Below are 12,908 nucleotides of genomic sequence, written 5' to 3' on the forward strand. Positions count from 1 at the left end.
GGTTGAAGACTTGAAGAGGCCTTCTTCAATTCCTTCAATTGACACTTTCAACTTTCCATAAATGTTATCAGTTTATTATAAATTTTTTCATGACTTTTTTTCTTCTTTTTTTGGGGTCTCTATGATACGATTACACGAACAAATTTGGTTGTATTTATATATGGCCCGGTACGGTGGACTTAATATCCGAAATCCAATATTTCGATATTATATGCTTTTAAAATTAAGAAATTTATATCGATACACACTTTATTTAAACGTTCTATATATCTATCAATCAGCAAAAAATAATAATTAATCCTTGAATTTCGAATAGACTTGGTGACCTAATTAAAACTTGTTTTAGGGGGCATAATTGTTCTATAACGGTATATTATTACTCGAAATCTTAGATAAGCGCAAATTATGACGATCAAATTAATCATCTGAACGTAACAAAAAAGCAATTGATATTCCTTTACAACTTATATAATATACTTTTGTGGATAAGAATATATTATGGGAAATATAATGCATGCAAATTAATAATTAAGGATAGATTTTTTAAGCATTACTTAAATAGGTAATATTATTTGACATCGTCAAAGAAACGCCAATCCCTCTCTCTCTCTCTCCGATCCCCAATAAATAGGAGACAGTCGATGGCCACCAAATTTATCATTCTCACAAGTCATAAAGCAAGTCCCTTTAGCTCTAACCCTTTTTTTCTTCTTTGTTTCTGATAAGACAAAATTCATTTATGGCGGATATCTCGGGAAACGGCTATGGCAACGCCAGAGAAGAAGCAGTGGTGGTGAATCTCAAGGAAGAAGACGAACACCAACAACAACAACAAACAGAAGCTATTCTTAGTAACCCTAAACCCTTGAAGAAACAAAACTCTCTCCTCTCAGTCTCTGTCCCTTTCTTACAAAAGGTTTTGTCACTTTCTCTATAACTCCGAAAAATTCCTCTTAACAAGTTAGACTTGACAAGACTAATTAAACGCTAACTGTCTTGGTTTTACGCTATGTTTTCAGTTGATGGCTGAGTTTGTGGGAACATACTTTTTGGTATTCACTGGTTGTGCATCAGTGGCTGTAAACATGCAAAACGACAATGTAGTGACTCTTCCAGGGATAGCCATCGTTTGGGGACTTACCGTCATGGTCCTCATTTACTCTCTTGGTCACATCTCCGGTGCTCATTTTAATCCGGCCATTAGTATCGCATTCGCCTCTTGCGGCCGTTTTCCTTTCAAACAGGTCCTACCAATAACACAATTACATATATAGCCGCCTGATATCGATAGATCAAGCTTTGTATTTTATGTATGTGTGCTTTTTTAGTTTGTTAGTGTTTTGTGTTTGATAGGTCTTCTAGTTTAACTATCGGTTGCTTGTATTGCAAGAAACTTTAATGTTATCAAAAGAAGTAGCATTTTTAATGCGACATTTACTATAGTATTCAAATTTTGTTATCTAAACGTCATAATATTCCAATATTGGGGACCTTAATTAGTTAATAGAGTGAACTTGTGAATTAATTAAATTTTAATATATCTCTTTGATTTTATTTATAGGTTCCGGCTTATGTGGTAGCACAAGTGATGGGATCAACACTAGCGGCTGCGACTTTACGACTGTTGTTGGGACTTGATCACGACGTTTGTAGCGGCAAACACGATGTGTTTATCGGATCATCACCAGTGGGATCAGACATGCAAGCGTTTGTGATGGAGTTTATCGTCACTTTCTATCTAATGTTCATCACTGCTGGTGTCGCTACCGATAATAGAGCGGTTAGTATTTTTCCAAATTTTTCTTATGTTGACTCGAAACTATACACTACTAGTCAAATTTGATGGCTTGCATACTACGTACACAGTACTACACTCACCCGTCAAATTCAATTGAGTATATATATATATATTGTAAACGTCACAAATATTAATTCAATTTATTTCTTTAACATAAAAAGAAGAACACGTAACTCTAATATAATTGATCGGAAAAAAGTATTTGGAGCTTATATAACATTTCGTCTTTGATTTTAAATTTTGACTGCAAGGAAATTACATACATTTGTTTGCTTTGGTCTATAAATTTATAAGAAACTTAAGATTGTGGACCAAAACGTTTTAAATTACTATTCAGATCGGAGAGCTTGCTGGATTAGCAATAGGATCAACGGTGCTACTTAACGTTCTAATTGCTGCGTAAGTTATCACTTAGCATATTTCTTCTACTTTTCTTCATCGACTATAAGAATAAAAAATGATATGAACTTATGTTTATGGTTAGACCGATATCGAGTGCGTCGATGAATCCAGGAAGAAGTTTAGGACCTGCAATGGTGTATGGTTGCTACAAAGGAATATGGATATACATAGTTGCACCAATACTTGGTGCGGTGTCGGGTGCGTGGGTTTATAACACGGTTAGATATACAGATAAGCCATTGCGAGAAATAACCAAAAGCGGCTCGTTTTTAAAGACTGTGCGAAGCGGTAGCTAGCTCTAGTTAAGGAGAAAAAGAAAGCATGTGGCTGCTACATGTTAAAGAAGTGATGAGAAAGAATTAAGTGTGAATTGTATAACTTTTCTCTACATCTTATTACGTATGTGGATGTATCAATTGCTACGTTTTATCTCTCTCTTTTTTTTAATGCATAAGATTCTATCTTCATGTGGAATTGTATTGTATATATATCTTGGAAAATAATTGCATTCAGTTGTGGAAAGAAAAAAGTAAGTATGGTTTAAGCAAAATCGTTGGGACTTGTTTGTCAAAGGAAGCACAAAATCCGGAGTCGCAATCATTGCCAACTAGGCGATACAACTTAAAAAAGCCGAGCACATGTTACTTTGTCTGAAAAGATCCAAAATTTAACATTATCCACCACTCTCTCAAGTCTTTAATGAGTGGCACACTCCCCAAATCATCCACGCCATCTTTTCCTAATGCAACGTCACTCCAGTCTCTTATTATAAAGACCAAAATAGACACACGATGACGCAAACCAAACGGAAGCAGAAGAAAAAATAAGGTTTAACAATGGCGTCAATGATAAGGTTGCGGACCTTGCGGTGGTGTGTTCACCAAGCAGGGAAGACGGTAAGGATCCAGTGAAGACCACTATGGCTCAGGTAAAGAAGAAATGGAAATAATTAAGAAAACGAAGAACAAGAAAGGGAAGAGTAAAAAGAGGTTTCAAACATCCAATTCTTCTATGTGTATGCTAAGCTAATTACATTACATATGGTTTGTGTGAAGGAGAACAACAAAAAGTTGTGTTTCGGAATAAGTTTATAAGCGGGAATCAAAACAGATAACTCAAGAGCTTTTTTGCACTAGTGTCTGACTCAATTCTCAAATGAGGACCGTGAAACGTAGATGCTAGCATAAAATATTCCGTTGTCGCTTAAACAGGAGAATGAAGTAAACGTTTTTACTTCTTTTATATGTTTTCACATCGCCTTTTAGAAACCCGGTACGCTTTCACATAACCTGCTAGCTAAACTCGGGTTAATTAACCCGGTTTCCAGTACTCTCTATCGACTAACTGTAGAAGGTTATAATCAAAACATCGACCCTGTTTTCGAGTTCTCTCTTCCTTTTTATATTAGACAACCTTTGAATCCTTTCCTGAGAATGGTCTCATCTAAGTTTCTTCCGATAAACACAAGTTTGTTTATCCGCTTCTCTTTGGGTCCCCATGATTTCCCTAGGCTTCCATCTAACATCGAATGGACTCCCTGCAATGGGTTCCATTGTCAACTCACAGATTTGAATAAACTGTATAAGAGATTAGTGGTATAGGTAACGGTTGAAGAAGTATCTCCGAGACCTGAAAGATATAACGTTGATCAGAGCTCTCAATCGAGAGAACACCTTTCATTCTGTATAAATCATCGCCTTTTTCTTCGATCAATCTTTCTAACCAATCGTCAACCTACAAGTTCATTTAAACAGAACGTGTTAATGTCAATGGAGATGGCATGATGGAATCAAAAATCAGCTTAAGAAAAGATGGAGAAAAGTAGCTTACTACCTCATCAAGATCAAGTTTTCCTTCTGACACTATGCTAACACTTGTGACAGCAGAGTCATGAACATGATCATGTTGATGTTCTTTGTGCTTTCCTGAATTAGTATTAGTTTATCACCCATCTATAATGACAAAAGTGAAACCCAAAGATGCTCGTGGAATGATTTAACTTCTAAATTAGATAGGTTAAGACAGATATATACCATGACTGCATTGATTGTGATGATGGCCATGATCCTCTGCACAACTCAAGCCATCTGCATTGACTTCTGAATCAATTCTGAAAGAGTATGTGTGTTTCAGGACACCAAAAGAGAATAGAAACATAGAAAAAAAGACATGGCAGAAGGTACCTCTCAAGATCATAACCTCCAATTCCTAAGACAAAATCCATATCAACATCTCCGAATTTGGTGCGTCTGATGGGTGCCATAGAGTTTATTTGCTTTTTTTTTTTTTTAAACCAGTTAAAGAAGAAGTGTCAATTAAAAAAGCATCTTCATTCAATCATTCTATTGGGAAAAATGAGCTCATGAGCTAAGAAGTCTCTTACCTTGAGTTTTTTAGTTAAGTGCTCCAGCTCAGGCTCGGATACCAAATCAATCTGCCATAAAAATATTGTTGAGGAACAATTTCTCAAAAAATGTAACAAGTGACAGCTCAAATGGATTATGATAGAGAAATGCAACCAAGAACTTGACGCGTAAAGGCAGATAACAACAAACCTTATTCAAAACGATTCTATCTGCATAGGCAATTTGTTCAACTGCCTCGTTCACAACAAATCTCGGTTTCACTTCATTCAAATGCCCCATGGCGTGTTTAGAGTCAACAAGTGTAACAACGCCATCTAACTTTATATATCTCGGAAGCAATTCATCACTGCAGAACGTTTCAATAACCGGACCAGGTTTGGCAAGCCCTAGTAAACATCACAAAAAGAAAACACAATCTCAAAAACAGACCAACAAAAACTAGCTTCTACGAACTCGCATAAGACAACAGAAACCTGTAGTTTCAATGACAATATGGTCAAATCTGTCTCTTTTATTCTTAACCAAGTCAAGAAGCATTTTGACTAAATCTCCACGAACAGTACAGCATAAGCAACCATTGTTCACCATGATTATATCATCAGAGGAAGAAGAGTGGCTCGCAACAAGAGATCCATCGATATCAACCTCCCCAAACTGTTATTATATCCACCAAATCTGAATTAATAATCACTTCATCTACAACATAAAACTAAACACTGTACTCGGAAATTAAAAAAAAAAACTGTCATTCACACCTCATTTTCAATGACTGCTATACGCTTCCCATGATTTGAAGTCAATATATGATTTAAAAGAGTTGTCTGCAGAAGATACATAAGAACAAATATCAGAAATCGCAGCAAGAAGACAAATTTCGCGGAATTCGTACAGAGTCCACAAACACTAATTCGATTCCATATACCTTTCCGGAACCGAGGAATCCGGTGATAACTGTGGCGGGAATGCGAGTATCTTGGTTAAGAGAAGCTGCGACATCTTGGTCGATCCCTGAGCTTGTCACTGGGACTGAGGAAAACGATTTGAGGAAAGGCTTTGATGGTGAAACCGATTCTTGGGAAGTGGAGCTATTGAGGAACCCAAAGAGCCGAGGAAAGAGCAAAAAACGAGAGGAAGATACTGTTCCAGGTCGCGAAATGAGGATTCTGGTAGCCATTGCCTATGCTAAATCCCTAAAACCCTTATAAGTAGAGAGGGTTTTTGAATTTAATTGATTTATAGAAAGAGCTTAGGAAATCCGATCCGGACCCGCACCCAGACCCGGAGCCAGACCCAAACCATCACTTTGTATAATACACTACTACGTACTAGGTCACCAGACTAGGAGTGCCAAGTGGAATGTTAAACCGGAAAGTTCGATTTCATCCGGTCCTGTACGAACCAAATTCAAATAATCTTATTCAAGAACGAACTATTATTAACACTAAAAAGTATGTACTTGAATGTGAGCTGAAAGTAGCTAAGTTTATTAGATTAAATTTTGAAGAATATTATAGTTTAATAATCGGAAATCTGAACCAAACCAAAATCTCCATCGAGAACTGAGCTGTCTAGTTCCTAATATGACATCACAAATTCACAGTTCATTAACATAAGATAATTTCAAAATAAAAAAATTGATCCTTGTGAGGTCGGTCATGTAGGCGTTCAAACAAAGCCTTATATAAGTTACAATAACTTGTCCCATATCCCTTTAATGAGGAATGGCTTCTTTAAGCTGAGGGTAAGTTGAATGAGAAAAGTTTTGGGGCAGTTTTATCAGATGCTCGTCGCCGGCTAGACCGTGAAAAGCCTTACCAAGAGAATAACCTAAAGCACGAGAAACCGAGACTGCCACTGCATTTCCAATCTGACAATACCTGTCATTATTGAAAATGCAGTGAATCAGATTTGCATTTTGCTTAGTAATCTGAAACTCTTGTCCAAAAGAACATGAAGTAAGTACCTCTGTTTCATGGTTCCGCAGAACTGGAAGTAATCAGGGAAACCTTGAAGCCGTGCACATTCTCTTATGGTTAGCACTCGATCTTGCTCAGGATGCAATAACGCCTGCAAATAGCAAAACCTCTTCGAGAATGACTAAGAATATAAAAGATTGATTCATGTTTAAACATGGAATGGCTTTGAGGGTACCTGATTGTGGCAGCTTGGGACTGTTAGAACGGTTGGAACTGTTTCGTCCCACCAAACACGGGCAAAAGGTCTGCGAATTTATAAATCCAAAGAGACTTATAAACATAAAAGTTTCAGCATATAGTTTCAGGTGGAGGAGTCTAAGGGTATACCTTTTAGATTTCCCTTGCTGAAAAGTGAAGACGTATTCTGGTACCTAAGGAGGGCCACAAGTGAGCTGATTCAGTACACATATATTCATTTTTTAAATTATGTGAACTGTTGAATCAGCAGACTTAACAAGTAGAACGAAGTGAGCTTGAGAATTTCAGGATTAATGATGTGTAATTTCATCGATGACTCATGTAATATTGGTACAGCTAAGTTCATATAAGAGGATTCATTACCAAAGCCTTTCCTGATGGCAGAATAACCGGTTCCATTGATGGATCACGGCAGACTGTATTATTTCTGACAACTAACCCTGGAAGATCCCTGAAATTAGCTCCCTGAAAACACTTCTCTACATGAGAATTTTTTGGCTCGAGGATCGGGATTGTTTATTAGTAAAAATAAATGTGTACCTTCCTCTTTGGTATTTGGCAAACTCGGGCATAATCATCTTCATTTACATGGAACGGCCTGTGATCATGCAGTAGCATTGCCTTTTTGTTACAGTTATCAATTGCAGAGCCTGTCAAATCTGACAAAGCAAAACACTAACGCGTAAGTAACATATGTAATATGCAAGGGAGTGGTCATGGCTTATCAGAAAAATGTTGTGAAAGAGACAGTAACTACAGAAATCCACACGGTCCAACTTACCATGTTTGGTTGATCTAATGTATCTCTGAAAATCTGTCTCTGGGAGACATTCATAAGGCATCTTTTCCCTGTCTTCGTCGTTTGATACCTATAGATGTGAAAAGAAAAGATATAAATATATAGTTAGCCCTGTATTGCAGATGGATCTAGTGGAAATAGAAATAAAACATACAGGAGGAAGATCTGATATCGCATCTTTTAGAACAAGAGCTTTTTCAAGTAGTCTGGGTTGGCCTTCAACATAAGCAACTACATTCCGCTGAAACATGAAAGCCAAGATGGGTTAATTAAATTGGGAGAACGACAGGCTTAAGGAAAGGAGTATACAGTAAGTACCATTTACAATTTTATTACCTCGAACTCAAGTGGAAACCCATATCTGACAATAACATCATGGGTTGGAAGCGGAAACGGAGGTAGGTTCTGAAATGAAATACCAAATAATTTAAGTATGAAATAGTCAGCTCAAGGAAGGTAAATAGGCCAATATTTATTTTATTTTGGTCACCAGTAATAGGCCTATAAAGTCACCTTGTTAGGAACAGCTCCCCACATGAAAACTCTGGATCGAAACTGGGAAAGACCATAGCAACCAGCTGTCATGATACCTAACCTTGCTTGGTATCTCATGTTCACAAGACGGCTCAAAGCATATCGCCCAAGAGAACCTTGGTCCAAACGCAGAATATCGACAACGTTTTCCATCAACACATACGAGGGTTTCAGATACTCCACTATGTCCATGAAAACTATAATTTGCTGGTTCCTTTCATCATTTAACGGAGAATCAACATTCCTGTACCGATTATAGCCACTAATTCCTTGACATGGAGGTCCACCACATATCACACCAACACCACCCTGGTTACAACCATTTACAAGATTTCTGATTTTTAGTGCAAATAGATGTTGATGGTACAACATACAACTTTCGAAGATCAAAAACTCAATTCAGAAACAAGTTCTTACAGGAAGTGGCAAGATCTTGGACTTAAATCCACTAGTTACAAACTGCCGAATGGCATCTTGACAATTGCTGAAATTTCAAACAATACTAATTAGCTCCAGATAACAACATAACCCTTTTTAACATTGTTTTCAAGCATATACCTCAATTCATCTGCTAGTTCCCATGTATCTTCGTTGCTGCTATATCCTTTCCAGTGCACCTAATGAAAGAGTCACTGGTATAATTCATCTTTACAAAACTAAAACGTCATAAGCTAGCAAAGAATTGCAGAATATCCATCCTGGAAGTTCTAAAGGTCAAAAGAAAATTCTTAAAACCCCAAGAAGTAAGCTTCAATCAACAACATAAGTGCAACATCGGGCATACCTTAAATTTCAAGCCACTTTTTCCTGTCTTGTCAGGATCACCATAGCATATATCAACCAGTTTTTCCACTTCATACTCCTCAGTGTCTGAATCATCGTCACCAGAAGAGCTACTTTTACTTTTTTCTTTTGTTGAATTTACGGATCTTAAGGTATCAGTTCTCTGATTATTATTATTAAACACATATCGCTTGCATAATCTATCCCACTCCTTCAAAAGTAGGAGGAAGTCTCCGGCAGCATCATTTCTAACCTGCAAACAACAACCGCATCATTAAACTTGGTATAGTTGTCCAAAATGATCTAGCAGTTGTCGCCGAAAGTATTCTGACCTGTGTATTTGGATGGTTCAATTTCAAGCTCTCACAGGCAGCCATATTCTGGTCAACAGCCCATTTCTGGAAGAGAAAAAAGAAGAAGCAAAAAGGAATCCATATATTAAATGAAACTGAGTGTAAAAAGAGCTTTTTATCCTAAGTTAAAGAGATAAAGATTAATTACTTAAAGCAAGTACCGTCACGACATCAACACCAGATATTTGGGCTCCAAGACTTAACCCAGTTGACATTCCACCACAACCACTGTAAAGATCAAGCACAGGAAGCTTCCCACTAAAACATTTCTTTTTCAAAATAGGTTTAGTGGATTCTGTAGGTACCACATTGGCACAGCACTCAAGCTTGTTTTCTGACGATTTAGCTGAGACCAAAAAAAGAAGAAATACGAAGGCTCAAGCTTCTGTACCTTGGGTCTTATATAAAGACTGTGTAGAACTGGTAAATAAACAGTGGCATCTGTTTTGCTTAAAGAAATAGAGAGAAATTAGCTATTTTGAATCCAATCGCTAACTCTTAAGCTGATAAATAAGCTCTTACGATTTCTCAAGGTTTGGAAAGTTGAATACTCCACGCAATACTCCATATCAAAATAGTAGTCCGACTTTATAGAATTGGGCTTCAATCCTGCCTGCAAAATCATAAAGCTAAAAAAAATTTAAATGCAGATTCTAACAAATTTATCAAATCTGTTAAGATATTAAAGGGAAAAAAAAGAGAGAGAGAGAAAGAGAAAGAATGAGCTTGACTCAGCATACCGTAGGTGAAACTTGTAAAACAGTAACTTTAGAAATAAGACAATCTACTGGATTGTCATTCACTACGGTAGAATAGAAGAGACGCCTTTTGTCATGATTAGTTGCCTGCTGTTTCATTACCTACAAGCATTAGACAAATGAGAAACTAGTTGTTGCAGCGCAAAGAATTAAACAAGAAAGGGAGAAGAATGTTGTAAACACACTGTATCTGTTGCTCTGTAAAACCACTGAACTCGGAGGTAGCTCTCTCCATCTGTTGTCTTAAAAAACTCTACTATCTTGCCAACATAGTTCTCTTCTTCTTCACCCTGTACCATATTGGAGTTTGACATGTAAGTAGCTATATATTTTCTTTTCTTTTCACAAAGGCATAACATTATAGAAAATCCAAGAATCTTGCATGAAAAAGTTGTTTGATCCAATATAAAGTGGAAAGCATCCCACAGATGATGAGGTAAACAATACCATATTCATGATAAGCACATTTTACCTTTATGCAGGCAAAGTCTCCAAGGCTAAAGGTGTGCCCGTCGACTTTTGCTTGTGAATAATGGCATTCCACATTTGCAACAATCTTGTCTTCGTCATCTCTGAAAAATGATTGCTCAGGATAATGAATGTACAGTAGTAGAACAAATAATATATGAAGGAAGAGAATATTATAGTAAAAACACTGAGTTGATCAAATATCCAGTACTTACTCTGATTGTTGGCCTCTACTCTTAGATTTACGTTCCTGAAAATTAATGAAGTTTATGATATCAGAAATGAAACAATTATTTTGAGAGTGAAAAAAAAAAGATATGAGGTCCTTGTTATGTTGGATTACAAACATAGACTATCTAATGCAACTGAAAAAGACACAGATTTTTCATGTACACATCATTAGACTATGCAATCTCAATTGCTCAAATTAACTCTTATAAATTCCGGAAACCATTTTTAAGCTAAAGCAATCAAGTGCAAAGCAATTAATCAAATACCTTCAGATCATATCTCCAGCGCCATCTTTCTTGAGCCTCCTCGCAAGAAATTGGCTCTCCAATGAAAAAACAGGTACTACGTTTGTCCTGCTCTTGGACAGCAGTTCGGGTTACCCATTTACCCTTTCTCTTGGTTGATTTCGTTGGAATATTCAGATCCAATGAAACGATTCCCTCGTTTCCCCCACAGGAGAGGGTAGATCCACTTTCGACTTGTGTCAAAACATCTCCATTTAAATTTTTCATATACAAATATTCACCAGAAGACTGTTCATTGCTGTCAGAGAGACAGATCACAGTAGATTTTACATGCTTTCCCCTAGTTGTTCCCTTATTTGCAGCACCACAAGCACTAGTTTTACCCTGACGTAAAGAAGCCATTGCTTCTTGCTCCACCAAACCGGTCGTCATAATTAATCCGTTACTAGTACGATTGTTGCTAATTTTCAAAGAGCTAGTGTGAATATCATCCACATTTAGGTCCGAAGATCTGGTTTTTCCTAACGTTCTGTCCCTACAACCATTTACAGTTGTCTTGATGCAACCCGAAGCAGAAACTAATAGCTCTCGCGTGGATGAAACAACGCCATCACCTTCACATCTCTTTATCGCCTCACAAGAATTATCATTCTCACTAATTTGCACCAGCTTCTCAGGTCCTCTCACCTTTTCCGCACCACATAATGCTGGGCCACAATCTTTTATTGTGTTCACAGTTTCTGTGTGGCCATTTTCAACAATTCTAGATAGCCTTGGAAATATGTTGAACGACTTCCCAGAGGCCAGAGACTTCCCTTGTTCCTTAGACTTGCCTAGATAATCTTCTACCTCGTTCACCGTTTCCTTCATGAATCTTGGAGATCTCCTCGTTCGTTTATTGCAGCCGAGACTCTGGTTAGAACTGTTGATTCTTGACGATGATGTATCACTCTCAACTTTCCTCTTGGCTTTATCTGGTAATCTTGATCTACCTTCACCAACGTTGTTTTTATATTGGCTCTCAGAAATGATTTCCAACTCCAGGCACTTGGCAATTCCAGCTACGTCTCTGGACCAATTTCACAGAAAACAATATTTGAGAACTAGAATCTCCATTTCAAGGATAATTTCCCAAGCAAAGTTGATTTAGGCCTTATGATGTTCATCTGAAGATATATAATTCAACTTATTCATATATAACAAGGATCTATGTGAAACAGAGATCAAATGCTCTGAAGCTACTACTACTTACTTGAATGTCAATCCCTGAGAATCTGAGCTTTCCTTCTGCATCAATCCATAAAAAGATTATACGATCTACTCTCTAACTAAGCTGCATTGCAATTGTGTGGCTTTACTAACAAGAACAAACAAAAATTGGCGACTAACCTTCTCGAGAGCACTATTACTCTTTCTCTTCCTCGACCCAGACTTTCCGGTAACCGGAACCGAGCACACATTGTCGAAATTCCCACCCGCCGCCGTAAATCTCGGAGACCTCCGAACTTGACAACCGTTCGTCAGCATAAGAAGCCGCTGCGGCTTACGACGGGAAGTCTTCCTCTGCGAAACCCCACCTTCTCCTCCGTTCTGTTTAGGCGAATTACAGTTAATCTTCGAGGATCTCCTCAAACTCATATCTCCGTCGTCGTGGAGCATCTCAGCTCCTTCTGAATTGGGTACCCAGAGGACAAGAGAGAGGCATTCCGGTTCGGATCTAGAAGAAGAATGGAGATCCAATCGAGCTCGAGCCTCTTCTGATTCACACTTCGCCGGCGATAACATCGGAGAAGGTGAATTAAGACCAAACGGATCCAAAATTAGCCAATAAGGATAGAAACTGCAAAAGTGAGTGTGACTGGCTGACTTTTTTTTATCTTTTTGACTTCTTTTTGCTATGTTTTTCTTTTTGTGATTCTCACGTGTCACGCGTGATCTTATTATTTTTTAGAAATTCAAACATTTTCTAAGTTGTCTGATAAATAATAACAAATTAA

At 37.5% G+C, this 12,908-nt stretch overlaps 3 protein-coding genes across 4 annotated transcripts; 1 reads left to right on the forward strand and 2 right to left on the reverse strand.

Annotated features, from left to right (window-relative positions):
* Nucleotides 1-675: 675 nt before the first annotated feature.
* On the forward strand, nucleotides 676-2,665 carry LOC17877579 (aquaporin NIP1-1). Its single transcript, XM_006284146.2, has 5 exons — nucleotides 676-916; nucleotides 1,020-1,244; nucleotides 1,562-1,780; nucleotides 2,136-2,197; nucleotides 2,283-2,665. Exons 1-5 carry the CDS (start codon nucleotides 740-742, stop codon nucleotides 2,494-2,496), a joined length of 897 nt encoding a protein of 298 aa, XP_006284208.1. The 5' UTR covers nucleotides 676-739; the 3' UTR covers nucleotides 2,497-2,665.
* Nucleotides 2,666-3,360: 695 nt separating this feature from the next.
* LOC17879779 (uncharacterized GTP-binding protein YjiA) lies at nucleotides 3,361-5,833 on the reverse strand. Its single transcript, XM_006285735.2, has 10 exons — nucleotides 5,489-5,833; nucleotides 5,322-5,387; nucleotides 5,040-5,220; nucleotides 4,756-4,952; nucleotides 4,584-4,634; nucleotides 4,384-4,475; nucleotides 4,234-4,310; nucleotides 4,034-4,125; nucleotides 3,830-3,934; nucleotides 3,361-3,737 (listed from the first exon to the last, which is right to left on the reverse strand). Exons 1-10 carry the CDS (start codon nucleotides 5,738-5,740, stop codon nucleotides 3,600-3,602), a joined length of 1,251 nt encoding a protein of 416 aa, XP_006285797.1. The 5' UTR covers nucleotides 5,741-5,833; the 3' UTR covers nucleotides 3,361-3,599.
* Nucleotides 5,834-6,097: 264 nt separating this feature from the next.
* Nucleotides 6,098-12,742, reverse strand: LOC17878513 (DNA (cytosine-5)-methyltransferase CMT2). Of its 2 annotated transcripts, XM_006282371.2 has the most exons (23): nucleotides 12,301-12,742; nucleotides 12,164-12,198; nucleotides 10,933-11,980; nucleotides 10,651-10,685; nucleotides 10,440-10,539; nucleotides 10,153-10,257; nucleotides 9,950-10,069; nucleotides 9,732-9,822; nucleotides 9,371-9,555; nucleotides 9,189-9,254; nucleotides 8,858-9,109; nucleotides 8,632-8,690; nucleotides 8,491-8,557; nucleotides 8,053-8,382; nucleotides 7,876-7,944; nucleotides 7,694-7,780; nucleotides 7,522-7,609; nucleotides 7,281-7,399; nucleotides 7,104-7,205; nucleotides 6,870-6,913; nucleotides 6,718-6,787; nucleotides 6,530-6,633; nucleotides 6,098-6,443 (listed from the first exon to the last, which is right to left on the reverse strand). In XM_006282371.2, the coding sequence occupies exons 1-23, from the start codon at nucleotides 12,694-12,696 to the stop codon at nucleotides 6,278-6,280; spliced, it is 3,738 nt and encodes a 1,245-aa protein (XP_006282433.2). In that variant the 5' UTR covers nucleotides 12,697-12,742; the 3' UTR covers nucleotides 6,098-6,277. The 2 variants fall into 2 exon arrangements, with proteins under 2 accessions (XP_006282433.2, XP_023633755.1); XM_023777987.1 differs by lacking the exon at nucleotides 12,164-12,198 and having other exon boundaries at nucleotides 12,301-12,467.
* Between the last annotated feature and the right edge of the window lie 166 nt (nucleotides 12,743-12,908).

This window comes from Capsella rubella, unplaced genomic scaffold (genome assembly GCF_000375325.1).
Source record: "Capsella rubella cultivar Monte Gargano unplaced genomic scaffold, Caprub1_0 scaffold_7, whole genome shotgun sequence".
In the NCBI taxonomy this organism is placed as follows: domain Eukaryota; kingdom Viridiplantae; phylum Streptophyta; class Magnoliopsida; order Brassicales; family Brassicaceae; genus Capsella; species Capsella rubella.